This window comes from Myotis yumanensis, unplaced genomic scaffold, assembly GCF_028538775.1.
Source record: "Myotis yumanensis isolate MYYU_CA2020_CCGP unplaced genomic scaffold, mMyoYum1.0.hap1 SCAF_9, whole genome shotgun sequence".
NCBI classification, from domain to species: domain Eukaryota; kingdom Metazoa; phylum Chordata; class Mammalia; order Chiroptera; family Vespertilionidae; genus Myotis; species Myotis yumanensis.
In genome coordinates, this window is record NW_027223760.1 from 2,619,298 (window position 1) to 2,646,501 (window position 27,204).

General features: G+C 47.5%; 1 protein-coding gene across 3 annotated transcripts in view; it reads right to left on the bottom strand.

Annotated features, from left to right (window-relative positions):
* The window catches only part of DPP6 (dipeptidyl peptidase like 6), a 592,252-nt gene that overhangs the window by 171,049 nt on the left and 393,999 nt on the right, over positions 1-27,204 (bottom strand). For all 3 annotated transcript variants that reach the window (XM_070423592.1, XM_070423590.1, XM_070423591.1), the window contains exons 4-5: positions 19,526-19,620; positions 8,274-8,348 (exon numbers count right to left, since the gene is read on the bottom strand). In XM_070423592.1, the coding sequence (XP_070279693.1) occupies positions 8,274-8,348; positions 19,526-19,620 (170 nt within the window). The remainder of the gene's footprint in view (positions 1-8,273; positions 8,349-19,525; positions 19,621-27,204) is intronic.

Genomic DNA, 27,204 nt, shown 5'->3' on the forward strand with positions numbered 1-27,204 from the left:
GTGACATTATGTAGATTAAACTACTGGGTGATTTCACTAATTCTTTCCTCGGCCAAGAAATCCTGTAATCAGAGCTACATGTCAACCACATCTACCCATGAACTTCAGCCCCTTCCGATGTCTTCATTTCAACTCTAAGAAACTGGAGGTTTTTATTCTTTTGATCAGGCATGATCTCTGGCAGCTGCCATGGCGGCCAACGACCTCAGGACCTCAGCTCTGAATTGGCTCACAGGTAAGGAGCTGGACGAAGGGAGGAGCCTGGCTCTCGCTCCTATGAGAAAGGACGGCTATTTGGTCCAGTTGATGATTTCTTAATTACACAGCAGACAGCACAGCCCTCTTCTCCATCTCCACCTTCAGTGGGAACTACTTTCTCCCCTCCACATGCACATATGCAGACGCACACACACACACGTGCACACACCCACGTGCACACACACACACACACACACACACACGAGGCACATCCTGCCCACGCCAGCACGCTGTGTCTGTTTAGCGGGCACCACTGTCTGGAGGAGGCGAGCCGCTGACAGGCAGGGCAGCGCCAAATGTAGGCGTCGGCCAACGACCCATCCCTTCTGCGCACGATTCCTACAGATGCGGGAGCCGGGCTGCTGAGGCAACGAGCCCACCAACCCCATGCACGAGCGCGTCCTGGGAGCAGCCGAAGATGTCCCCCTCCAAGCGGGCTTTTGGCCACGATAACGCTTAGGGATAAACAAGCCAGTGAGATAGCACAGACGATGCGAAAATTACACTCACTGCTCAATGCAATACAAAATCCCAGGCATCTGCCCTATCACACGCAGAGCTAGTCAGGGGCTTTCTCAGCTCCTGCAGTGCAGGGGTCGTGGGAAATCCTGGGGACGGGGGAGCAACAGACCTGGAGACTCTCCCTCGGGCCGGTTTGTCACCGTAAACAAGCTCCGGTAGCCGAGGGAAAGCAGCGTGCGCCAGGCTGCTGGGGGCGGCCGTCTGATTTCCCTGGACCGAAAGGGGTGCGTGTGACCCCATCGGCCAGGTGCCAGCCTCTGCACTAACGCCGAGTGAAGTCAATGTTCACACCAGCTGGGGCAACCGTGCTGGAGCCCCGCGCACAGCCCTGCAATCCCGCCCAGTTCTCGAACCATCAGCTGCAGCCCCGACTGTCGAGACCAAGGCCCAGCAGCTCGGACCATATTACTCAGATTTGAGTCTCTACAGTTCATCGCTGGTGACAGCTTGGCCACAATAATGAACCAGCCGAAGAACACGTCTTCAAGTGCGAAATTGAGCTGTTCCCCCCTCCACACCCCTGCCCCCCGACATCACAGTGATAAAAGCAAACGAGTTCTCTGTCCAATTCCTTGCGTGTCACTGGGCAAACCCTCTCCTCATTCGCACTCTCCGCCTCCCTTATTACAATGGCACCAACAACTGGTAAATGGAGGCCACACAGGGACCGTCTCCATTGCTGCGTCAGCGCTGCGGCCCCGGGAGCTGAAGAAGCACCGTCCACTCAGTGTCCTCTTCACGGACGCTCAGCACCCCCATGCGACCCAGCCCCTCCCCTGTCCCCCTCAAACCGTCCATGGCTCTGAAACAGGGTGAGTCCATACATGAAAGACATGTCATGTGTACAGTACAGCCTCACATTATATTGCCGCCTGCATTTTCATTGTGTTTACTTGAGTGAAATTGGTTAATAAAATTATGTAGGTTCCAGGCAATTCCATAGCATATCACCCGTACACTGTGCCGTGTGCTCATCACCCCACATCCAGACTCCTTCCATCACCATTTATCCCCCGTCACCCTCCTCCCACCTCCTTCCTCTGGTGGCCCATGTATATGAGTTTTGCTTTTTCTTAATTTCTTACGTTTTTCACTCAGCCCCCCAAGGCCCTCCCCTCCAACAGCTGCCAGTCTGTCCTCTGTCTCTGAGTCTGTTTCTATTTCTGAAACATCTGCCCTTGGACAGAGCTTCTGTGGACCTGGAGGAGCAGGCCCCGCCCACAACCACAGGTGAGCGTGAGGCTGGCCCATCCCCCTGGGCCCCGCCCACAGCCACAGGTGAGGGAGAGGCTGGTTTGTCCCTGTGGGCCCTGCCCACAGCCACAGGTGAGGGAGAGGCTGGCCCATCTCCCTGGGCCCCGCCCACAGCCACAGGTGAGGGAGAGGCTGGCCCATCTCCCTGGGCCCCGCCCACAGCCACAGGTGAGGGAGAGGCTGGTCTGTCCCTGTGGGCCCCGCCCACAGCCACAGGTGAGGGAGAGGCTGGTCTGTCCCTGTGGGCCCCGCCCACAGCCACAGGTGAGGGAGAGGCTGGTTTGTCCCTGTGGGCCCCGCCCACAGCCACAGGTGAGGGAGAGGCTGGCCCATCTCCCTGGGCCCCGCCCACAGCTACAGGTGAGCGTGAGGCTGGTCCATCCCCAGCAGACCCTGGAGATGAGACTGCAACCCAGGTGACATCTGGATGGCGGCCTGTGGAAGACCCTGGGGCAGAGAACCAGCTAACCTGAGAAACATTTAACCCCTGAAACTGAGAGAAAAAATATTGTTTGCTTTATGTCACTACATTTTGGGGTAGTTCATGATGCAGCGATAGATAACTAAAATGGATAGATTATATACATATAACTCATTTCGCTAATTCCATGGCTGCATGACTGACTTGGGTTTTATTCAGACCAGATTTTATTTGAACCAGAACAAAGTTCCACTGGTTTTAAGAACAATTACCCCAAGTAATTCCCTTAAACACTGTGATGAACTTCACAAATTTGCACCGACTCTTCCAGAAAAGGTTCTGTAAGAGGAATATTGTTCATATATGAGTTCTCCTGCTTCCTTGATAGTCACAAAACATATGAATATGTTTCAATGATCTAAGACATCACAGTTATTTTCTTTTTCCTCCTCCCAAAGGGTTTGAAAACTTTCCGCATTTGTCAAATGCACCTCAGTGTGAAGGAACATGGCTTTCCTGGGTAGATCAGTGTGTCTCAGAGCCATTTCCCCTATTACTATAGTTTAGTTAGCACAGTGAATACAGTTTTCAAGTAAAAAAATAAAAATTACTGTTTCCCCAATGTCTAGCTTAGTTTCAAGAGAATTCTCCCAAAGCTGTACGTTGAGAAATGTTATGAAGTTCTGTATAGAAAAGAAACAAAATCGGGAACATTGGCTCTGTGGGGCAGGAATGCCTTTTGAGAAGAAGCGAGATGATATGAAAAAGCACATTTTGTGCTGGTCCCATATAAAGGAAAACATAGCACCGTTTTTATTCCTACATTTCAGACACCACATTGTGCACCTGTAGGTACTGCGGCCTGGCAAAATGAGCGCGGGTCCTCTTTCTCAAATCAAATGGAGAGTTTTCACACTTTTTAAAAGGGTATTTTTGAGACCATCAATAACATTAAAGCTGACATAGTTAAAAGCAGCTCATCTGTGATGTCCAAGGACGAGAGCCAAGCACAGATTTCGTAACATTGGGAAGTTTAGTAAAAAAGGCATGCTGAGCAGCACGGTCCTCACTTCCAGAATAAACATGAAGCATCAATAAGTTATTTCACAAATAAGACCGCTTGCTTCTGTTACCTAGTTTTATATGTTTGTGTATGCGATGGAGTTTCAAGAACTCTGAGTGCGTAAAGCCACACTGAACTTGGCCCAGAAGTCCAGGGAGAAGAAGGTGCCGCAGACAGAGCTGCTCCGTAGGGAACACAGGCAGATCCCCATGCAGGGCCCCAGGGCCGGGGACGGGAGGGGGAGGCCGTCCTTCTCTCTGAGCAGCTGCCACGTAAAAATGGGCAAATAGCCAGTTTATGTAAACAGCTGGGAAATGACGCCACGTTGCAATCAATGAGAGGAAGAGGCACAGTGAACACGATGGAGTTAAAGTGGAAAATCTCTCCTGAACCCTTACTCTTCCCAAGATATTACCTACGACTCGCACCCGGATTCCCGGACTCTGCTCTATGTCCTCACTCGATCACTGCCCCCGTCCCTTCCGCACTGCTCTCCTCGGGGCGTGGCCGAGTGCGCGGTGACAGGCAGCTTCCAGCCACTCCAGAGTGACCTGGCCGGCCTTCCATCCGCCGGACACGGCCAGGGAGCCAGTCCTCGCCCAGACAGACAGACAGCGCCGCAAGTGTGGGCTCCTGACCCTCCTTGGGCCGCCCTTCCCCAGGGAGGACCAAAGCCGGGGGTAATCCTTTCCCTTTGGTCCCTGGACGGAGACTCCTGGATGCAGAGGCTGCACAGAGGCCCGAAAGCACCAGGACAAGGTGGTCATGGCGGTGCCATCCAATAGCCCATCCCGTACCCATCCCCGGAGCTCAGAGGAAGCCAGGGTAGACATGCAGACGAGGGCATGGACATCAGGCGGAGCATTTCCAGCCTCAGGAAAGCACAGGTCCCTGGGGAGAAGGTGGGGCTGAGACAACACTCACTGGGCTCCCACACTCAGAGCCCGGCGAGGAGGCCTCCCTCCCGGGAAACACTCTCCTCCCCGTTTATACAAAACAAGACGTGCTGCTGGGTTTTCTCCCGTCTGTCAGGCCTCCCTCTTCTAACTCATAGAAGATTATCCTTTACAACCGTTAGGATCACAGTGACTTTCCTCAAGGCTCCGTCTCAGGCCTCCTTCGCTTCTCATACGCTTCACGGATTTGTCTGCACAGATGACTTTGCCCACATCCACCATTTCATTTCCCCTTTAAGTCGATCACTTTTAAGATTTCTCTGTTCAGAACATGGGAAGAAGTGGGCCTGGGGTGCAGCCAGGCGCTGGGTTAGATGCTTGCAAGCGCGTCAGGATCCTCAACAGCACGCTCCATGCGCACCAGCCCCCTTCTGACCAGCACCGGCTCAGGGACCGCCGACTGCTCCTCGGAGACGCTGTGGCCCTTGCGCTGGGTTAGTTGTCCCACCTCCGGGCAGGCAGCAAAGAGAACCAGAGTTGACCGGATACTAACTTTCAGATGCAATGTGGACTGCTTAGATTTCTCACCTGGAACTGTAACCTAATATACTGAAATTCTATTGTACATGAAATATTCGCTCACTTAAATGAGATGCCTAGCAATTGGATTGTTAGTACAAAAATATTTTTTATGATTGTCTTTTGAATGAAAAGTAGAGTTAGTTTATATAAACAAGGTATCCTAGTTGCCTTTAAAATACACAGACAAGACTGTGCTAAGCAAGGACCCAAGGGAAACATTCCAGTTTCCTTACAAACAGACAGGAGCCACTTGCGGGAACACCCATGGGAAACGCGGAATCCGCACGAGAACACGACAAGCTTCTAAAGCCCTGCAGTGAGAAGCTTATTTAACTTTGTTTGACTCGAGGTCTCAAACTTGTTTGAATACAAAGCTTTGTGTGTGTGTTAATCCTCACCCAGGATGTATACTACTATTTTCCTGTTGATTTTTAGAGAGTGGGCTGGAGGGAGGGGGAAAGAGACAGAGAGAGAAACATCTATGTGAGAGGCACTACGGTTGGTTGCCTTCTGCTTGTGAACCTGCACCCAGGTACATGCCCTTGACCGGGAATTGAACTCCCGACCTTTTGGTGCACAGGCCCACGCTCTAACCACTAAGATACACAGGCCAAGGCAAAACTTAAAAAAAAATACCCAGGGTAGTTATATGGACACTGCCGACAGGCTCGGAAGTCCTGGGTTATCCCCTTCCTCCAGGACCACAGACCCAGATGCTTCCCCGGAAACCCGGCCCCTGAAAACGTCTGCGATTTAGTTAAGCAAGTTAGGAAGCTCGTCCGAACATTAACCCCAAGTTTTGCTGCCGAATCCCAAGCCTTTTCTGCTCTATGGTTTTCTCCAAAGAACAGGACACTTGCTTGGACAGTCATTTGCATAACTGCTCAGGACTCGGAAACTATGAGAGGTACTTCTTTATTAAAAATATAATTTGTTTTTTTTAATCCTCATCTGAGGATATGTTTATTATTTTTTTTTAGAGAGAGAGGAAGGGAGAGGGAGAGGGAGAGAAACATCGACGTGAGAGAGAAACATCGATCAGTTGCCTCCTGTACACGCCCTGACCTGGGAATTGAACCTGAAGCCTTTTCCTGTACAGAATGATGGTCCAACCAACGGAGCCACCCGCCAGGGCAGGAGTTACCTGTTGATTCAGGTCCCAGGGATCTATATCTGTTACATGGCACACGTTGTCAATACTTGAATCATTTTGCAGTTTGCCAGATCCGCTCCAAATTGCTTCCATTTCCCTCAGTTGAGAAACACTGAACACAATCTCACTCCACAGGCCAGCGGTGGACGCTGCCTGGTGGGGAGGCTGCCCTTCCAGCCAGCAGTCTGCATGGTGAAGGCGCATGTTTACCGAATGCTTTCCCCGCAGCCATCAGCTGCCATGAGATCCCAGGGACTCTTTCTAAGAGCCGGTGGGAGAGCAGGCAGGCGGGCGGGGGAGAATCCTCCCAGCACAGACCCGGAGTCACACTGGGTCCCGCGCTCCAGGAGCAGGCACGGCTCTCCCACAGGACTGTGGAGAACAAATATGGCTCTAGGAGCGGGACGCTCATGGCCACAGGTCCTTCACCCCGCCGTTGGGATGCTCCCAGTATGAGAGGTGCTCAGAGAGACACCCTGATACCATCCGTCTGCGCTCTGCCCACTCGGGCGGCCGTGTCCCCGGGCAATCGAGAACCAGCCCACCGTCCATCCCTGTGAAGTCCGTCACATAGCTGCTGAGGTGGTTGTTAAATTCAGGTGTGGATGTCACCTTTGGTATTCCCAAGGGTGATGAGAGGAGCTGAATATGCCAGCACCCACGCACGCCTGGTCTGTGCATTTGCAGCTCAAAGAGGTGAGGCCGGGGCCGTGTAGGGTGTGCAGAATCCAAGGCTGTCAAGTTCAGTAACTTCCCCCAGGCAGCAGGACAAGGTGACCAGTTGTCCCAAGGATTCGGATGGAGGAAATAAAAACTTTTACGGGCTGGACCTTAGAACAACAACAACCCAGAAGATGGAGAACTGAAGACAGAGACGAGCCCTGCACCGAGAGCAATGAAACGGAAATCTCCCATAGAAGCCAGGTACCAAACAGCTTTTAAAAGACATTCTACAACTCCGAGAATTGGACTTGCATCTCCATGCCAACCAACCCCCCAGGATCCCGAAGGGGGTGAAGTCAAGAAGCCGGCCCAGTGCCAGGACGATGCTCTCAGCCTCGCCCAGGGCTGTCAGCCTGAGTCACAGTGCAGGGACCTGTCTCCCTCCCGGCAGGCGCTGCGGAAACGCTAACAAGAATGGCCTCCGGAGAACGATAAAGGCCGTGGAATTCTGCATCTTATTGGCCAGGATACAAAGTTCCACAAACGAACATTTCTAAAGTCGCAAATCTCTTCCACGCTGAGCATCTGCCTCATGGATACAAAGAAACCTCACCTTCTGGCTCATTTAAAAGTAAAAAGCTCATTTAGAAGTAATTTTAAATCATGTTCAACGAAAAGAGAAAGGAAGAAAGAAAGAGCCAGTTTTAGGCTGCCACTAGCGCCTAGGATGAGATTTTGTGGAAATTTCTTTTTCTTTTTCTTTTTTTTAAATATATTTTATTGATTTCTTACAGAGGAAGGGAGAGGGATAGAGAGTTAGAAACATCGATGAGAGAGAAACATCGATCAGCCGCCTCCTGCACATCCACTGGGGATGTGCCCGAAACCCAAGTACATGCCCGTGACCCGAATCGAACCTGGGACCTTTCAGTCCGCAGGCCGACGCTCTATCCACTGAGCCAAACCGGTTCGGCATGATTTTGTGGAAATTTCTAGTGACGTTTTATGGAGACTCATATATGAAGTGCTAAAAACAGGGATTTTATATAATAAGGTGATAGTTCAACTTTTCTCTAGAAGATTATGACGGCTGGGAGATAATGATCATTTTAGTTTAGTTTAGCAAGAAACTGCCAGTTGCTTTTGTTCTTGGGATAAAATTGATGATGTGATTGAGAAAATGCAAAAAAAGGAATTGCACAACAGAGTAAGATAAACCTCTATAAAAATGCAACTTCGCACCATCTCCCCAAGAAAATCCTACAAAATAGCCCCTAACAGGAGTGGTTTCATTTCTGTTGAGGAATTTTATACCTTCCCTCTCTCCGAGGTGGCAGTGTGACGAGAGATTACCCAGGACCCACCATTCAAAGGTCACTAAGAACGAAGAGTCAGGAAAGTGCTTAGTGAGGTGTGAGCCTAGGAAGCAGTCCTCTCACAGACAGGAAAACGAGTACTCACGGGCTCCACGTTGTAGGAGAAAAGTGCATATTCCTTATCGGGAGATATCTCGTACCTGACGGCGCGAAGCGATTCCTAGAAGGGAGAGGACACAGGCTGTGAAGAGTCCCTGTCAGGTAGCACATTCTCGAAATTTGCTCACAAAACCAACATGCAGCCGACTGGCTCACATCGGCTAAAAATGGCTATACCCTTCCAGTTCGCTGCATGATAGTCATTGAATTGATGCTTTTACCCCATTTTATTTGTATTTTTTTCAAATTTCAACAAAACAATACTTACTGTATCCGCTGAAACAAATCAATAGAAATAAACATAAAAACAAATAGCCTTTCCCCAGAAGACTCCCAACCTTTCTCTCCTTTAAACGCACCTCCCTTTGTTCATTCTCATACTTCAAAGTTTATGGCAGGCAGATCTGTCCCTGAAATAGAGTTGCATTCTGCACACCGTTCTGCACCTCACTCCTTCACCAGTTCAGACCCTGGCCCACAGGCAGAGCACGGGGACTATTACGTTTGCATTCGCGCTCTTCATACTGCACAGGTAATTGTACATAAATAAATTAATCAAAAGTGCCGCTTCCCTTCAACTGACCTCCCCCTGCCCCACTTCTCTGCTGTGTTCACACTGCCCCACAGCAAGAGCCCGGGGCTGCCAGCCTGGTGTGTGTCACTGGATACGTGACCGTACGGCCACAGGAACACACAGACGGCTGTGCACAGACAGAGACGTGTCACCCCAGCTGGAAGTGACAGCGGTGCCACGTCTCCCTGTGGTTTTCTTTCTCACGAAACAATAGCTTTAGGGAATGGCTTTAAAGCAACGGCTTGAGCTTGACTTAGTGATCGTTAAAGCCTGCATAATGTTCTCCAGTGCTGGCTACATCTTAGTTCTTCATTTAGTCTCTCCAGAAAGTCCTTGCTATTCCTGGCAGTTATGCTCTATAAAGTCCACAAAAATACTGGATTAGTGAACACTGTTCCTAAGGGTAGGTTCCCATGGGCCTCTGGTCATAATACTTTTGTCAACCAATCAACACGTGACCTTGTCTTAGGCGTGTTTCTGTTTAAAGACATTGTATTGACTGTATGTTGCTGACTCATTGACATGAACTTGTGGTGTACAGCACGGTAACGCATGCCTAAAGGGGCTCATCTCACACACGTGTTTTCCCCGTAAGGCACAGCGCAGCCTTCTCGTGCTTCAGAACCCAGGGGGCACTAAGCATTAGTGGGGATTGAGCCTGCAACCCAGGCAAGCGCCCTGACTGGAATCAAACCAATGACCTCTTCATTCCTGTGTTGATGTTCAACCACTGAGCCACACAAGCTGGGCTCTTCTTATGGATTTAAAAAGACCAAAACAACTAATGCCAGATATTTTTAATTTTCTCTTGTTGAATCTTGGATATTTTTGTGTGTGTTCCTTCAAAGAATGTTGGCCTTTTCATGATAGTCAGTTAATTACTTGTGGATTAATTAGATTCTTTTGAAGTTTGTTTCTAAGATATTTTAAAGGCTTTTCATCAATAGCCATGACTTTAGAGCTAATTGAGCCTCATTCCTAAGGGGTGGCTCCTTTGCAGCCTCCACTTCATGTCTCATCGCTCAGAGGAACGTCAGTGGTTCTGGTGACTACTGAGCTCTGGGCATTCTTCGACTTAGAGGGTCCTGTCATTGCCCTTCACTTGGAACTGTATTTTGTCCTGCCTGTGCTCTCTCTCTCTCTCTCTCTCTCTCTATATATATATATATAAATTAATTAATTAATATATATTAATTAGAGACCTGGTGCACAAATTCGTGCAACCGTGGGGTCCCTTGGCCTGGCCTGTGGGGATCAGGCTAAAACCAGCTCTCCAACATCCCCTGAGGGGTCCTGGATTGCAAGAGGGTGGTTTTCAGGTGACACACCACAGAACTGGGCTTCCTCCCCTCTGATTCCCGGTATGTCACTTGGCAGCATCTGCTTTGAGCATCTGCCCCCTGGTGGTCAGTGGGTGTCATAGCTACTGACCGGTCAGCCAGTTGCTTAGGCTTTGAGATATATAAACTAGAGGCCCAGTGTACAAAATTTGTGCACTCAGGGGATTCCCTCAGCCCAGCCTGCATCCTCTCACAGTCTGGGAGCCCTCAGAGAATGTTCCCTGTGGGGAGCAGGCCTAAGCTGCCAGTCAGACATCCTTGGCATTGCCCTGGAGGTGGGAGAGGCTTCCGTCATTGCCGCTGCACTTGCCAGCCATGAGCCCGGCTTCTGGCGCACTGACCACCAGGGGGCAGCTCCTACATTGAGTGTCTGTCCCTTGGTGGCCAGTGCGCATCATAGTCATTCCGCCATTTGGTCAGTTTGCATATTAGCCTTTTATTATATAGGATTTTAAAAAATATGCTGGGTATTCTGAAAAATGTATGTCATTTGGACAAACTTTACCTTTGCTACAACATCAAGTAAATTTTCTATCAGATGGTTTTTCATTGGAGAAATTTAGGGATAGGCAAAATTGACATGTAACAGTCATTCCACCACAACTGTGTTAGATAATTGCATCTTCATTTACTTCAATTTTGCTGTGAAGGCAGTTCCTACCAGTATTGGAAGTACTTGTCTATGGCTGTTCTTCAGACATATTGTCGACGACGTCAGCTTCTCTAGGGTTCGGAGGTACATTGTGTTGGTCTTCAGACATATTCTGTCAATGATGCTGGCCTGGAGGAATCAGGATCCCTCCTCCCTCCTGTCAGGGTCCCTAGCGGGGCCCAATTAAGGGCAGGGCCAGCCAGGGAGAGGGGCCACGGGAGGTTGGGGGGCCCAATTGGCTGCCAGTGAGTGAGGGGCAGAGTGGACGGGGCTTGGGAGGAGTTGTGAGCTGGAGGCCGTGGGGGTGCACTTCCAGTCTTTGTGGCTTGCCGCTTGGGTTGGTAGCCCGCTCGCTGGCCGCTGTTGGCTTTGTGGTCAGGGATGCAGGTCCGAGGCAGAAGGCGGTGGGGAGGGCGCGTGGCCCTGGCTGCAGCACAGGGAGGAAGAGCCTGCTCCTCGGCTGGCCCATCCCCAGGCCGCGGCCCCTGGTCACGGCAGCGTCTGCTGGCAACCTGGGGACGCACATGAGGCTGGCACTCAAGTCCCTGTGTCCAGTGGGAAGGGCACTTGCTCCCCACCGCTCCGATTTTACAAATGCTGTGCTTGAACTGAATACAAAAGTAGAAAGGCCAGTGCAGCTGAGCTGAATAAACCTTTGCGGGAGGTGACCAGCAGCGCAATCAGGGGCCGGCGCCGACTGGCGAGTGGCCAGCCTTGCCCCTCAATCGCCCTGTCACTGCTGCCGCTGGTCATTGCTGCCACCCTATTGCCCCACTGCCCCCCAGTCCCCTCCCTCTGCCCACTGGCACCCGCCTTGGCTGGCCTGGAGCTGCCCGCTTGCTGGCCCTGCCCCCCACTGACTGGTAGTTCTGCTGTTCGGTCGATTTGCATATTAGGCTTTTATTACATAGGATGTACATATACCCAAAGTCTCACAGTATTCTCCAGTGTTCTCTAGTTAGCTTCCTCCTCATGTGTACTCTGTCACGAAAATTGTAGTCGTATTTTCTCCCTTGGAATAGGATATGTCCCCTTAACTCAGCAAGACTGACAGATTGAATTTTCCTCCTTGTGCTGAAGTTCGGCCATAACCTTCAAGCAGAAAGCTCAGTGAGCACTGCCCTCCTTTAATTTCTCTTCCTTTTTTCAGGGTTCACAGGTATGAACTGCCAGCTTTACAATGTCCCCCCCTATATTTTGTCCCATTTTATAGTTGTGTATGTTAGGAGGATAATTATGATCGTCTTATACTCTCATGACCGAAAATTCTCAAATGTCAAAAGAGAATTTTAATTTGTTTTGTCACGTCTGTATTCCTCGTGCCCAACAGTGACTGGCACATAATAGAAGCCCCATAGATGTTTGCTGAATGAATGGATGAATATATCCTCAGTTGTTATAAGAGTGTCAATAATGGCATCAATTTAAAGAAAACAGAAAACAGCAAAGAGGGCAACTCTCTACAAGTAGAAGTCACTGTAGGTCGCACTCCGTGATGGGGGCCCAGCTGCGAATGACCGGAGAGACTGTGGGATGTCATTAGGCCCCCGAGGAGCTGGTCAGGGCCGCTCTTCTGTAGCGTCATGAATTTGTAGAGACTGAGATAAAAATTCAAGTTCCTCAGCCTAATGATTCAATAAAATCAAAGGGGGACATACAAGGGAGAAACAAAAAGACTTTATTTAAATGTTAATTTAGTCATTTAAATATGTAACTAAAATGAGTAGATTAGTAACTAAAACAATCCAGACACTAAATGAGAGAAACCCCCATAAGAATAACCACAGGAGGCTTTAGGAAAAATGGGCGTTTTCCCTCCCACCAGTAAGTGCTCCTATGGGCTGTCTACAGCTCCTACATATTCCTCCCTGGAGGGAGTCTAATCTCCCAGAAACACGAGGCTGAAGTTTTTAAAAAAAACTAAATTAAAGTGATTGAATAAATGGCATTGAAACATGGAAGTCATGTTTGGAAGTCACCACACAGAGAAATAGTATTCAAAATTTCACCACCCACCAAGATGAAGTCTTTTCATAGCTCAGTGTTCACTTTGTAGCCTTTTCAATACACATGGATGAAATTTACAGTTGCTAATTAAAGTGTGAGTATAACATTGTATTCTTCTGTGTTTATTTAATATAACATCATAACTAAACTATTTTTTATTTTACTATACAGCCTTCATAACTATTATTTTAATGATTATATTTCATCTATTTTTATTTATTTTATTTTCTAGATTTTTTTGATTATTTACTTATAAAAAATCCCCTGGGATGAGTCAAAATGCATAAATATTCCTCTTCATCTTGAATGATCTCCCAGTTGCTTTCTGAACATCTGGAACAATGTAAGTGTTATAAGGAGTGACTGTACCAGGCTTACCACTTCTTGTCACCCCAGGTACAGTAAAAAGGGCGTGTAGGTATGAATGTCACACACAGGTCAACCAATGGGTTAGTCTGAGCCCGTCTGTTAGGTCGACATCCATTAAGGGGAGGTCATGCCAAAGTTCATTTTCCTCATCTGAGGAAGGAAGAGTTTGAGTGACATCATCTTCAGAGACTATCCAGCTTTAAATACCGAAATCTCAAGCAAACTCAACACTCCATCCTCTGAGAAGTTTCACTCTATTATGTTTTAGAAGAATTGGAGAGATGGTGCCAAATATCCATAGGAATTACAGCCCCAGGAGACATGATGCGGCTCAAGAAGATGTATGAGGCCTGTTCTAAACGCGCTTCTCCTGGCAAGAAAGACAGAGAGAGAAAGGAGGACAGAGAGACAGACGGAATAAGAGGGAGGAAGGAAGGAGGGAAGGAAGGAAGGAAGGAAGGAAGGAAGGAAGGAAGGAAGGAAGAAAGGAAGGGAGGGAGGAAGGAGGGAAGGGAGGGAGGAGGGAAGGAAGGGAGGGAGGAAGGAGGGAAAGAAGGGAGGAAGGGAGGAAGGAAGGAAGGAAGGAAGGAAGGAAGGAAGGAAGGAAGAAAGGAAGGGAGGGAGGAAGGAAGGGAGGAAGGGAGGAAGGGAGGAAGGAAGGAGGAAGGGAGGAAGGGAGGAAGGAAGAGAAACGAGGGAAGAAAGGAAGGAAGAAACGGAGGGAGGAAGGACGGGAGGAAGGAAGGAGGAAGGAGGGAAGGAAGGAGGGAAGGAAGGAGGGAGGGAGGGAAGGGAGGGAGGAAGGAGGAGGAAAGAGGAGGAAGGAGGGAAGGAAGGAAGGAGGGAGGTAGGGAGGGAGGGAGGGAGGGAGGAAGAGGAACAAGTCTGCCCACTGGGAGCAGAGGCTTCCCTTTCCCTGATGTGGCTTCTGACGCTGTTGCCTCCTTTCTCGGCTAAAACAACTTCAGCTAAAACATATGATGTGTCACAAGCTATTGATCTGAGAATAGAAGGCAGTTCATAGGCTCGTATTTCATCGCTAAGTGCAGTTGCGCGCACAGCGCCGGCTTTCCCTAAACTGACATCCTCGCAGGAAATATCGACAAGGTGGGGACATTAAACCGCACTTACCCTCGGCCATGGGCTGATCGTTCCCTCCTCCCGATTCCTATCAGAAATCCAGTCCTGCACCTGCAGTCCTTCTATGTGGGCTGAGTCAGATTTTCGTAGGGGAATAATTGGACCAAAGGTGATTTTTAAAGGAAAACACCCAGGCACATTAATTCTCGCTGGGTCTCACTGCAGAATGTGATCTAATTCCATGAAGCTATTGCACCGTGGTGTAGCCTTGCCAGGCCTCCCTTACACCAGCACACTGTCTACTTACAGGGCAGGGTGCATTCCACACCAAACCTCAATACAATGTTTATTTATTTATTTTTTACCCTCACCCAAGGAAAAGCTTTTTTTTTAATTGATGAGAGAGAGAGAGAGAGAGAGAGAGAGAGAGATTGACCGGTTGCCTGCTGTACGTGCGCTGATGGAGAATGGAACCCACCACCTGGTGCACAGGACTATGCACCAACAAACTGAGCAACCCAGCCAAGGCTTAATACACTTTTATTTTTGTTTTTAAAGAAAAAAAAAAACTATCATCACACCAAAGGGAAATGAAAGGCATTTAAACAGCAAGTTAAGTGTTTTTGAGGAGAAAAGAAGGGTGAGCAGCATTTGGATGGGTCCGGGATGGGGTGGTACCCAAGCCGAGCCATCCTTTCTTGCCCCTGAACAGAGGCTGCGGGGACCTGCCGGACCCTCACCCAGTCACCACGGAGCTGTGGGACTCACGTGTACTGAGTACTTGTGAACAGTGGCACTCACAGGGACTGAGTACTTGTGAACATGGGCACTCACGGGGACTGAGTACTTGTGAACATGGGCATTCATGGGCACTGAGTACTTGTGAGCAGGGGCACTCACGGGGACTGAGTACTTGTGAGCTGTGGCACTCACGGGGACTGAGTACTTGTGAGCAGGGGCACTCACGGGGACTGAGTACTTGTGAGCAGGGGCACTCACGGGGACTGAGTACTTGTGAGCAGGGGCACTCATGGGGACCGAGTACTTGTGAGGAGGGGCACTCACAGGGACTGAGTACTTGTGAGCTGTGGCACTCACGGGGACTGAGTACTTGTGAGCAGTGGCACTCACGGGGACCGAGTACTTGTGAGGAGGGGCACTCACGGGGACCGAGTACTTGTGAGCTGTGGCTCTCACATGGACTGAGTACTTGTGATCTGTGGCACTCACGGGGACTGAGTATTCATGATCTGTGGTACTCACATGGACTGAGTACTTGTGATCTGTGGCACTCACGGGGACTGAGTACTTGTGATCTGTGGCACTCAAGGGGACTGAGTACTTGTGATCTGTGGCACTCACGGGGACCGAGTACTTGTGAGCTGTGGCTCTCACATGGACTGAGTACTTGTGATCTGTGGCACTCACGGGGACTGAGTATTCATGATCTGTGGTACTCACATGGACTGAGTACTTGTGATCTGTGGCACTCACGGGGACCGAGTACTTGTGAGCTGTGGCTCTCACATGGACTGAGTACTTGTGATCTGTGGCACTCACGGGGACTGAGTATTCATGATCTGTGGTACTCACATGGACTGAGTACTTGTGATCTGTGGCACTCACGGGGACTGAGTATTCATGATCTGTGGTACTCACATGGACTGAGTACTTGTGATCTGTGGCACTCAAGGGGACTGAGAACTTGTGAGGAGGGGCACTCACGGGGACTGAGTACTTGTGATCTGTGGCACTCACGGGGACTGAGTACTTGTGAGGAGGGGCACTCACGGGGACTGAGTACTTGTGAGGAGGGGCACTCACGGGGACTGAGTACTTGTGAGCAATGGCACTCCAATGGACTGAGTACTTGTGAGCATGCGCACTCATGGAGACTGAGTATTCATGACCGGTGGCACTCACAGGGACTGAGTACTTGTGAACAGGGGCACTCACGGGGACTGAGTACTTGTGAGCAATGGCACTCCAATGGACTGAGTACTTGTGAGCATGCGCACTCATGGGGACTGAGTATTCATGACCTGTGGCACTCACGGGGACTGAGTACTTGTGAACAGGGGCACTCACGGGGACTGAGTACTTGTGAGCAATGGCACTCCAATGGACTGAGTACTTGTGAGCATGCGCACTCATGGGGACTGAGTATTCATGACCTGTGGCACTCACGGGGACTAAGTACTTGTGATCTGTAGCACTCACGGGGACTGAGTACTTGTGATCTGTGGCACTCACGGGGACTGAGTACTTGTGAGCTGTGGCAAGTCAATTCCTTTGTTCAGGGGAATTAGTCTTAGTCCACTGCAGTGGCCACACCCATTTTGGCCAGTGACCTCTGTTCCCAGGTGTGATTGACAGACAAGTAAGTATTGCACGAAACATGCCTGTACTTTCTGGCCTTCCCTTTGCTCACTTCCTGTTATGCATAACTAGGTTAATTACAGCAGTATCATTGGTAGAGGCTATTTTTTTCTTTTTTATCTTATTGTTATTTTTCCATCACCATTTATCCTTAATATACCCTCTTCTACCTCTAACCCACCCCCCAAGATTAGTTTGTTTTTTAAGACGAGATTGAGTAAGTCCTCCTGAACTATTTCCTATGCATGATCACAATCCTATCTAATAAAAGAGTAATATGCAAATTAGCCGTCACTCCGTGACAAAGATGGCGGTGGCTGGGCCAGGATGCTTGCGTCGTTGCCATGGCGACAACACAGGCGTTCTGCTCCAACCCACTGGTAGAGGGCCTCTGGGCCTGCTTGGTTGGCGCTGCCACCAGGATGGAGGAGCAGAGACACAGCCCACAGGGGGGCCGGCAGCCAGCAGCCCCAAGCCCCGCCTCGGCGACTGGGTTGGAGGAGCAGAGACACAAGCTTTCAAGTGGGCGGGCACCCAGAAGCCCCAAGCCCCAAGCCCCAAGCCCCAAGGCGACACTGAGACACAGCCCGTAGGGGGGCCAGCACCCAGCAACCCCTAGCCTTGAGGCTGCAGAGGCACTGGGGCCACTGGGGCTGCAGCAGAGACACAAAATGGCAGGAAACCTGTGGAAAGGGAGATAAACTGTCATAACTTTCTCTCCCTTTCCACAAGATGAGAAAACTGACCCTGATTTACTTAGTGATATGGCCCACACCTTCCTACAAGCACAGGGTATGTTATGACCACTCCCAGGAAGGTCTGGTCAGAATACTGTCTCCAGGGAATAAGGCTACTGTGGCAAATCACCTAAGAGAGGAAACAAGCTTTTGGGTTTATTCTGAAGGTCAGAGAACAGGCCACCCCAACAGATGCCGTGTTGTTATACTGATGACCTTGACCTGCAGATGCTTAAAAAACAGCAAATGCAAGGAGAGGTTTTCACTGAAGTCTCCTTCTCTGCCTAAAATCCGACCCCCCCTCCCCCCCAAAAAAGGTCCCCTTGATGGGAAAAGTGCCATCAGCCAGTGAAGACTGACTCCTGTCACAGGACAGGAGACTAGAAGTTGACATCACACCCAAACTTTGTTACAAACTATCCCCCCCACCCCCATTCATCTTTCCTAAAAATCATGTACTCTCCTCTAAGAGGCCTACATCTCCCGTCCCCTCTCCCTAGGAAGAAGGTATTTAAATCTGGATTCTAAGCCACCTTGGGGAGTTATTCATTTTTCCCTGGGATCTCCCACAGGGAGACAAACCCAGGGTGTGGGGCGTTCTACGCTGACTGTAACACTAGGTACACATGTTAATGAATTTTTGTTTTTCTCTTGTTAATCTGTCTTTCATTACAAGGGCCTCTGCTAAGAACTCAGGAGGGTAGAGGAAAACTATTTTCCTCCTCTATAATTCTATCTCGGGAAATCAAGTCCCGGGGTGAACAGTGAGTTTGGCTCAAGTGCCAAGCAGTCCCGGCTGAGGGGAGGGAAGCTTCTAGGGGGAAATCAGTGATACTGGCATCAAAGTAGAACAGAGGGCACATGCATGGCTGCTGGTGGGAGTTTAAAGTGGTTCAACATTTTTGGAGGATGATTTGGCAAAATCGATAGAAATGTTCAAGGTACATCCAAGAGTCTTCTTCTAGGAATCTCATCTGCTGAGATAAAGCACGAGTGCATAAGCCCTGGTCAGAACCCAGGATGCTACTGTGGGCTCCCCTTCCATGATAGGAAAACCTGCTAACAACCTGCATTTTTAGGCAAGGTGGCATCTATACTAATAAAAAGGTAATATGCTAATTAGACTGAACATCTTCCAGATGACCTTCTGGACAAAGCCATGGTGGCAGGGCTGGGGCAGAGGCGATTAGAGGCCATCAGGCAGGCAGGGGAGAGCAGTTAGGAGGATCAGGCCAGCAGAGGAGAGCAGTTAGGGAGATCAGACCATCAGGGGAAAGCAGTTAGGGAGATCAGGCCAGCGGGGGAGAGCAGTTAGGGGGATCAGGCCAGCAGGTAGGTGAGCCGTTAGGAGCCAGCAGCCCTGAGGGGTACCGGATTGGAGATGGTGCAGGCCAGGCTGAGGGACCCCCACTCCCGTGCACGAATTTCATGCACCGGGCCTCTAGTCCTATATAATAAAACCCTAATATGCAAATCGACCAGACGGTGGAATAACAAGTCACTATGACACACACTGACCACCAGGAGGCAGACACTCAATGCAGGAGCTGCCCCCTGGTGGTTAGTGCGCTCCCACAGGGGGAGTGCCACTCTGCCAGAAGCCGGGCTCACGGCTTCTGGCAGCGTTGGTGGGAGCCTCTCCTGCCTCTGCAGTTGCGCTAAGGACCCCTCGGGGGATGCCCAGGGAGCAGGCCTAAGCCGGCAGTCGGACATCCCCTGAGGAGGTTCCGGATTGCGAGAGGGTGCAGGCCAGGCTGAGGGGACTGCCCCTTGCAGTGTACAAATGTTGTGCACCAGGCCTCTAGTTGTCCTGTAAATGTGGGAAGCCTTGGGGACGTGATCTTTCAATTACATATGATCTGCAGCACTTGTTTTCAACACCCCAGAGAAATGTCCCGAACACCAGGAGAATCCGGGCTTTTACCTTATTTAATTAGTGTGGTTTCAATTTCACGTTATCTATCCTTGCTCAGCCTGGAGTATTACAAGTTCATTGCTTCTGCTCGGCTGTACTGAAAGTTTAAACTCAAAGTCATTTTCTGCTTTATTGACTTGCAGGAGACCGCGGAAATTATCCTGGTCAATGAGGAGAGTACTTACAATTTTTTTGCCTTCTATTAACACTGTAGACAGATTAGTTTCAACATTCCGCAGTATCACATTTCCTTTATGCTCTCTGTAGATGAATTCTTTATCTGCAAGAGAGGAAATTAAAAAAGAAGCGTGAGACACGAAGGAGCTCACCCAGTCCTTGATGGTGTGCAATGAATGGACTGCGTCTGAACAAATGTATCCTGCATTTCACCAAAGCGGCCTCTGGTTCCTTTTAACATAACCTCCCATGAAGCCTGTCTCTGAATTTTATCTCCTACTCTACACACTGACATTCAAAACACAGTGTACACTCACAACATTTTTGGAATATTCTAGAACTTTTTTGGAGAGGACACACAAAGTGAGCACAGACAGCATATTAAGGAACCTGCTACCATAAGGGATGAAAGTTAATTGGCACCAAACGGACCAATTTCTTACATCTGAAATTTTGGGGTGAAATCTGTATGTGTTTACACGCAAATATCTCCATCCATTTCCTGAAAGATTGTTTTCATTTTGCTCTTCCTTCAGGAATTGGCTGTTCCTCAGAGGTCTTTGACCATCTACACTGTATCCTGAGTGACACTGACACTTTGTGTAATCAATCACCCACTTAGAAAACTAATAAAACGGGGTACACTGGGCAGTATGCACATAGAGGTATATTTGCAGGCATGCTGGTGTGTGCGCCTGTGTGTGTGTATACTGTGAATGAAAGGGAACTTTGATAGGTTTTTGGTGAGAGGCAGCACATAAAATGGGAAAAAGAAAAAAATTACTATCTTTCTGGGGGAAGGTGGTAACTTTGAGCCAGTGTGATGGTAAAGGCATTTCACACAATAATGAAAACTGTGCAGACTGGATGAATTCCACTGGTAATATCTGTTCTATTCTCTCTTGACTCTACTTTACAGAATTACATTCTTTTCCTTTTTATTCCTTTCTTCTACTTGCCGTGGCTTTCATTTTCTCTCTTTTTCTAGTTTGTTGAGGTGGAAGCTTAGCTCTTTGGTTTCATCTTCCATCTTTTCTAATAAAACTATTAAAGCAAAAGTTTCCTCTGTGGATGGTGTTAGCCAGGTCACAAATTTTAATGTGCTCAATGGCATTGCTATGTGGTTTAAATTACTCCTAATTTTCCCTGGAATGTCTGCTTGGCCCAATGGTTATTTAGAAACATGTTGTTTAATTTTCAAGTATGTAAAGTTACTCTGGCCTGTGGAGAGGCATAGGGCAGGAGTTGGCTGAAGGCGCCTGCCCCTGCCTTAACTTTTCCAAACAATTCTGAGCCCCCTGGTGTTTACTTAGACACGTCCTTGCTTAAAGGACACTGCAGATGCATGTGTCTTCACAAGGATGCGTACCCTGCTGATAGTATCTAATAGTTAATTTCAGTTCAAGCTGTTGTTACAATAAAAGCCTAAGGAAGCGGTTGAATGGGGCTGTTTGGTCCCTGTAGCCAAGCAGTCCCTTAACCCTCTCTCACACAGAAACATGTGTCAGAGTAATCCATTCATCCATCATTCAGGGTCTGCCGGTCAGTTCCGGCAAGTGGTGCCCCGTGTGAGGACCAAGGAACACAATGAAACATGGCAGAACCCTCAAAAACGAAAAGTAAGAAAACGAAAGTAACTGCGCAGTAAGTCATTGGAGCCGCTTGGGATTTCCAAGTTGGAGGGAATTGTTTGTCAGCTAAGGAATTCACTATCTCTGTTATGCTTCTTAACAATGTATGTTTCCCATTAGAAAAATAAGCCTGTTTCTGAAAGTAAGGAAAAAACGGTTTTTCCTGTATTTACCTAGGAAGCAAAGATTTTATACATATATTATTAAAATGATTATGTTATGTTAATCAGGAAGTTGATTACTTTAAATGAATAGATGACTTAATACTGTTTAATAATAATAATATATAATCTTTTAGTTTAATGTATTTGACTACCTTCCCAGGGTTTGAATTTTAAGAAACTTTTCCTTGACCTAGAAATGACTTTAGGTCATTCCAATGGGCCCTGGAATGCCTCAGGGATTTGCTTTCTCTCCTTATGAAGGAAAATTTTATACTTAAGATATATGGGAAGCTCTGTCCAATAATGAAATGATAATTATATTATATTTATATATGCATATTAAATAGAATCTAATATGCTTTCATTTATAACTAATTGTTATAAGTTATAATATTGTGGAATATTGTATTTTGAAAAAAAGGCAAGATTCCATGTCATTTGCATTATAATCAAATCAATAACTGTCATTTTAAATTTCTTGTCATTTGGAGACATTTAAAAAAATGTTACATCTTCTGAGGGTTCCATGGAAAGGACTCTGATTTATTTTCAGCTACATATCTCTGAGAATAAACTTTCAGACCATCCTCTCGAATTGGATAACAATTATTAGGACTCAATAGAGTATCTGGATTTATAGAAATACTGGCAAGAAAACTCAGGAGAAAAAGAATTTGATTATAGGGCTAATGAACTAAAAATAATTATAGTTTTAGTAATTATTGTTCTCATGGCAATGTGTTTGTTTGCATGAATCCAATAAGAATCTGATTTCTTCATAACAGGATATAAGTCAGCTTCCAATTGTAGTTTTGTTAACCAAAACTTTGCTGGATTCTCATGTCTGAAAGAGACAGGCCAGGACTCTGGATGTCACCGGGAAGCTCTAAGGAATGAAGACTGACTTTGAAGCCGATAAGCCCCTTGGATAAAGAGCCTGGTACCTTATTTGGTCACATGGTTCATGGTGGTTTTTCCAGGTAAGGAACGAAGGTTGCTTTCCTGAGAGATGGCATGAAAGAAATCTCAAGACACCTGTGGGGACCTCAACTTGAGGACTGCACCCCAATTCTGTAGGTATTGTAGGCGAAGCCTGATGGCAACTGTGTGGCTTGGCTCCTTCGCCCTGGGAGTAAACTTTCCAATGAGATTCCAGCAAAGCACATTTTTTAAAAATAGCTGATGTAATCAACTGTTATCCTTGTTGTGTTCATACAAACAATCAGGCCAAATTATAACTAGACTTAATACAGTAAGTAAATTAGTCTTTAATAAAAATGAGGGTATTTTAGAGAGAAAAATTGTTTCAACAGAAAATTGTTAAAAACTGTTCTAATTTTTGCCCAATAATACTAAATTTTATAACACAGTTTGTCTCCACCAGACTACAAGCCCTACTTGCACCTAGGGAATACCACCTCTCGGCACCATTGCCACCTCCTTTTGTGCCCAGGCCTCATCATCCTCTGACAGAGAGCAAGGATCTCTTGGCTCTGAGAGAAACCTCTGATCCACCTCAGCAGGAAGTAATTACAGAAGAAATCTGGCATTCCTTTTCCTAAAAGAATTCAGAGCCAAGATCCTTGAGGGGCATACAGTAGGCAGTTAGACAGACATGGGCGGAGCAAGGACGATAGGCCAACTAGAGGAAAAAGAGATAGACTCTGAGACATCTCACCACTCCAGCTGCTCTGAAGCTAAGAATAGAGGAACCTGTATAGAACTAACCTTTAATCATAACTAATTAGAAGGAATTTATACTTTTCATGTAATAGAAGATATAGAGATACAGGAAAAAGAAAGTGAAGTAGACAAAATGAAAGGGTATGTGTACAAGTTACAGAAGGTATATATAAATTGAAAAAGGTATGTGTAAGTTGTAAAAGGTATATATAAGTTACAGAGGGTCTGTACCAATAAAGGACTAGAGTTGAGCAAGTAAAAATTTGAGAAGGGATATAAAGAAAGGAATATAATAGGAAGAAGGGAAATTAGAATAGGAATACTTAAGAATAATTGTGAAAGTTATAAAATGTTTATAAAAGTCATGGAAGGTTTATAAAGAGAAATCTTAAAAGAAATTATAAGTATACTGAATAATAAATCTAATAGAGCACTTGAAAAGTAATCATATTATTTTAAATCTTAGAACACATATACTTATATGTGACTAGGGGTTAAGTTTTTCTTAAAGTTTTCTTTTCAAGGCCTGTGCAAAGTAATTAGGGAGGTGACTCAGCTGTGACTCCAGCAAGCAGAACCGATAAGCATGGTCAGACCGACTCACCAGGAGTCAAGATCATCTCATCAACATCATCTCATCGCCTAATAGCTGATGTCTACAGACCCCAGGCCTGCACATAGCAACATTCCTCACCCTAGTCCCTTCCCCTTTATAATACTGTACCCTACACCTTGCTAGAAGGCAAGATTTAATGCTTGTAAGCACCCTGTCTTCTTAATTGGACTAACCATTGCTGTCATTATAATTCTCTTTGTTTACTTATAGTCTACAGAATCAGAACTCGAGCAGTGAACTCGCTTCATTCCAAAGCAGAAAGTTCACCTCCTCCCTCTGTCTTCTGCAGCCAGCAAAACAAAAAGCGGGGAGATGTGGGGAGCACAGGACAGGAGTTGGCTGAAGGCACCTGCCCCTGACTTAACTTTTCCAAACAATTCTGAGACCCCAGGTGTTTACTTAGACACGTCCTCACTTAAAGGACACTGCAGACGCATGTGTCTTCACCAGAATGCTTACCCTACTGATAGTATGTAATAGTTAATTTTCGTTCAAACTGTTGTTACAATAAAAGTCTTAGGAGGCAGGCGAACGGGGCTGTTTGGTCCCTGTAGCCAAGCAGTCCCTTAACCCTCTCTTTCACAGAAACGTGTGTTAGAGTAATCCATTCATCCTTCACTCAGGGTCTGCCAGTCAGTCCTAGGACTGGCCCTCTTATTTTTATAGATTTTTAATTTAAATTCATTGGACTAAATATTCCCATGTACACAATTTCAGTCTTTTAGAACTCAATAAGACGTTTGTGGGTTTTTTAGATTGTTGTTGTGGGTTGTTTTTTTGTTTTGTTTTTTTTTGCTTTTAGCATTTTGAAATTTAGTTCTACGCTCCTCTGGCCACCATAGTTTCTAATAAGAAGTCAGCTGTTAATTGAGTGTTGTTTCCTTGCATGTTATTTCCATACACTTTTCTTTTGCTGCTTTCCAGGTTTATCTGTAGTCTTTGGTTTTCAACAGTTGGTCTGGGCTGCTTCATGTTTATCTTGTTTGGGGTTTGCTGAGTGCCTCCTATCTGCAATTTACATCCTCATGAAATCTTTAGCCATTAATTTGCCAAATATGTTTTCTACTCCTTTATATATGTCTTCTCCTTCTGGTATTCTAAGTGCATGTTCATTAAATCAGTCTTACTGCTAAGCTGCCTCTTTCACAGCTATTTTCTGTCCTCGACCTTTCCTTTAGTAAGTACGTGATGTTGAAATTTTGAAATCAAAGGCATCAAGAATTTTGTGTTGAAACCCACCATGATAGATAACTCTCTCCTGCAGATCCCCTAAATTTTGTTTCACATATTTATGACTTTACTAGATCAGTGCAAGTTCAGAATCTTCATATATTTCTGGTTATTTGCAATTTTTATTTAACTGCATTATATCCCCCAAATAATGCTTTTAAAAATGACTTCTCATTTGTAGAATAGGTAGAATAATAGTATACACCTTACATTTTTCATGTGAAGGCTCCATGAGATAATATGTGCAATAACTGAGATGTGCTTAGAACACGCCTGGCCCAGGTGAGCTCTCAGGTGTGTCGGCTGCTGCCATTGCCACAAGGGAAGAACCTCTGCCTCCTTTTTGCCTCTCATCTTCCACATTCCTCACCTGCCCTCCTTCCTCGAAGGCTTCAGGGTTCACCTCTCACTCTTCACTCCAGTGTCTGTCCCGCCCTGTGACTGAGCGCGGCCACCTTTCCATTGCACCCACCTCGGTTCTATTCTCATGCAGACAAGGCCACACCTCCCTTTGCAACTATTTTTTCTTTTTCTGGTTCTTTGGCAGAGAGTTGGCCAAACTCCTTAGCCAGACCCATGCGAACTCTGCCCCGTTCCACAGCCGGCCTTCCTGCCTCTCTGCGTGTCCAGGCCGCTGCCTGCACCTGAGCGTCCTCTCCGCTCGGCAGGTAGAACCCGGGCTGGGCGTGCAGCTCTCTGTGGGTGCCTTTTCCCACGCTCGGCCGGGCACGGTGAATCTCTTCACTCCCGCCCACACCCATCCTTCCACTCCACGTTCCTCACGCTGTGTCCATTGTTTGTTAACACACTGTCTCCCCATAAAGCACGGAGTCTCCAGGGAAGAGGCCCCGCCTTGCAGATGTTCTGCCTCCAACACCTCGCATCAGGGCTGACAGGAAATCAGGTGCTGAACATGCACCATGAATTTGGCGAATGAATAGGATCACAAGTCGCTTCACTAACTGTCCAAGGTACACGTGGAACAAAAAGCAGGGCTGTGTGAGGCTGGCTGCTCGGGGGGCAACGTGGGGCAGATCTGAGCATCGACAGCATGAAGTGATCACTGATTAAAACCCAGCGAATATACAAGCCAATTCACGAGTCTACAATGGTATTCACACAAGGAAACACACCCCCATTTTCTTCCAGTGGTGGTAACTGTTACACCAACTCTATATTGTGAGACTGGTCATTAACAGTGAGCAATGCAGGGTTTGTCCTGCGATTTCAATAGCTCAGGGGTAGTCTGTGGTCTGTTGGTGAGGGAGAGCGCCTCCTCTCGGAAGACTAACAGCTCACAGATGCAGAAGGAATGATGACGTTAGGAAAGCGGTTTACAGCCCTGGCCGCGGTGGCTCAGTGGTTGAGCACCTCCTGTACCCTGAGCGGTCACACCCTCCAAGGCACTGAGAGATCACCGGTCCTGGTCAGGGCACAGACTGGAGTTTCGTGTTCCATCCCCTGCAGGGGGCGTGCAGGAGGCAGCCGATGGATATTTCTCTCATTAATGTTTCTCTCTCTTCATCTCCCTTCCTCTTTCTCTAAAATCAATTTTTAAAAATATTTTTTTAAAGAAAGAAAATGGTATTTCAGAACCTGCTGAAATACTCGAGTCCGGGAAGGCTCAGCAACAGATGCTAACCTCATCTGGCAAAAAGCCGAAGGGATGTTTTCCTGGCACCAAGACAGTACCCAGAAAACACCCGCCAGTGTCCACGGCAAAGCATGCTTATGACGGAGGAATCTGGTGGCCGTGACTGAGGCCCACCCAGCGACGCTGGAGTCCCTCCCGGTGGGACAACCAGAACCTATAGACCAGCGGTTCTCAACCTGTGGGTCGCGACCCCTTTGGGGGTCAAACGACCCTCTCACAGGGGTCACCTAAGACCATCAGAAAACACATATATAATTACATATTGTTTTTGTGATTAATCACTATGCTTTAATTATGTTCAATTTGTAACAATGAAATTGGGGGACACCACAACATGAGGGACTGTATTAAAGGGTTGCGGCATTAGGAGGGTTGAGAACTACTGCTATAGACAAATGTGTGCAGTCTCTCCACAAGGAACAGTAAGACAAACCCAGGGTGTGGGGCATTCTACGCCGACTGGCCTAATGCGGGGAAATAACTTACATCACGGGAAAAAGGTGAGCTGCTCTACAGCACCAGAAACAGCAGAGACAGAATCGCCACCACAATTGTGGTCCTTAATTGGATCCCAGATGGGCGGAAGCCGTTGTGGAAGGTCCGAGGAAACCTGAGTGTGCCTGGGAGGTCAACGAGGGGAGGGATTGCAGCGTTTTTGTAGATACGATAGTGTTTGGGGTATATGGAGATACACGTGCTAGTGTTCAGG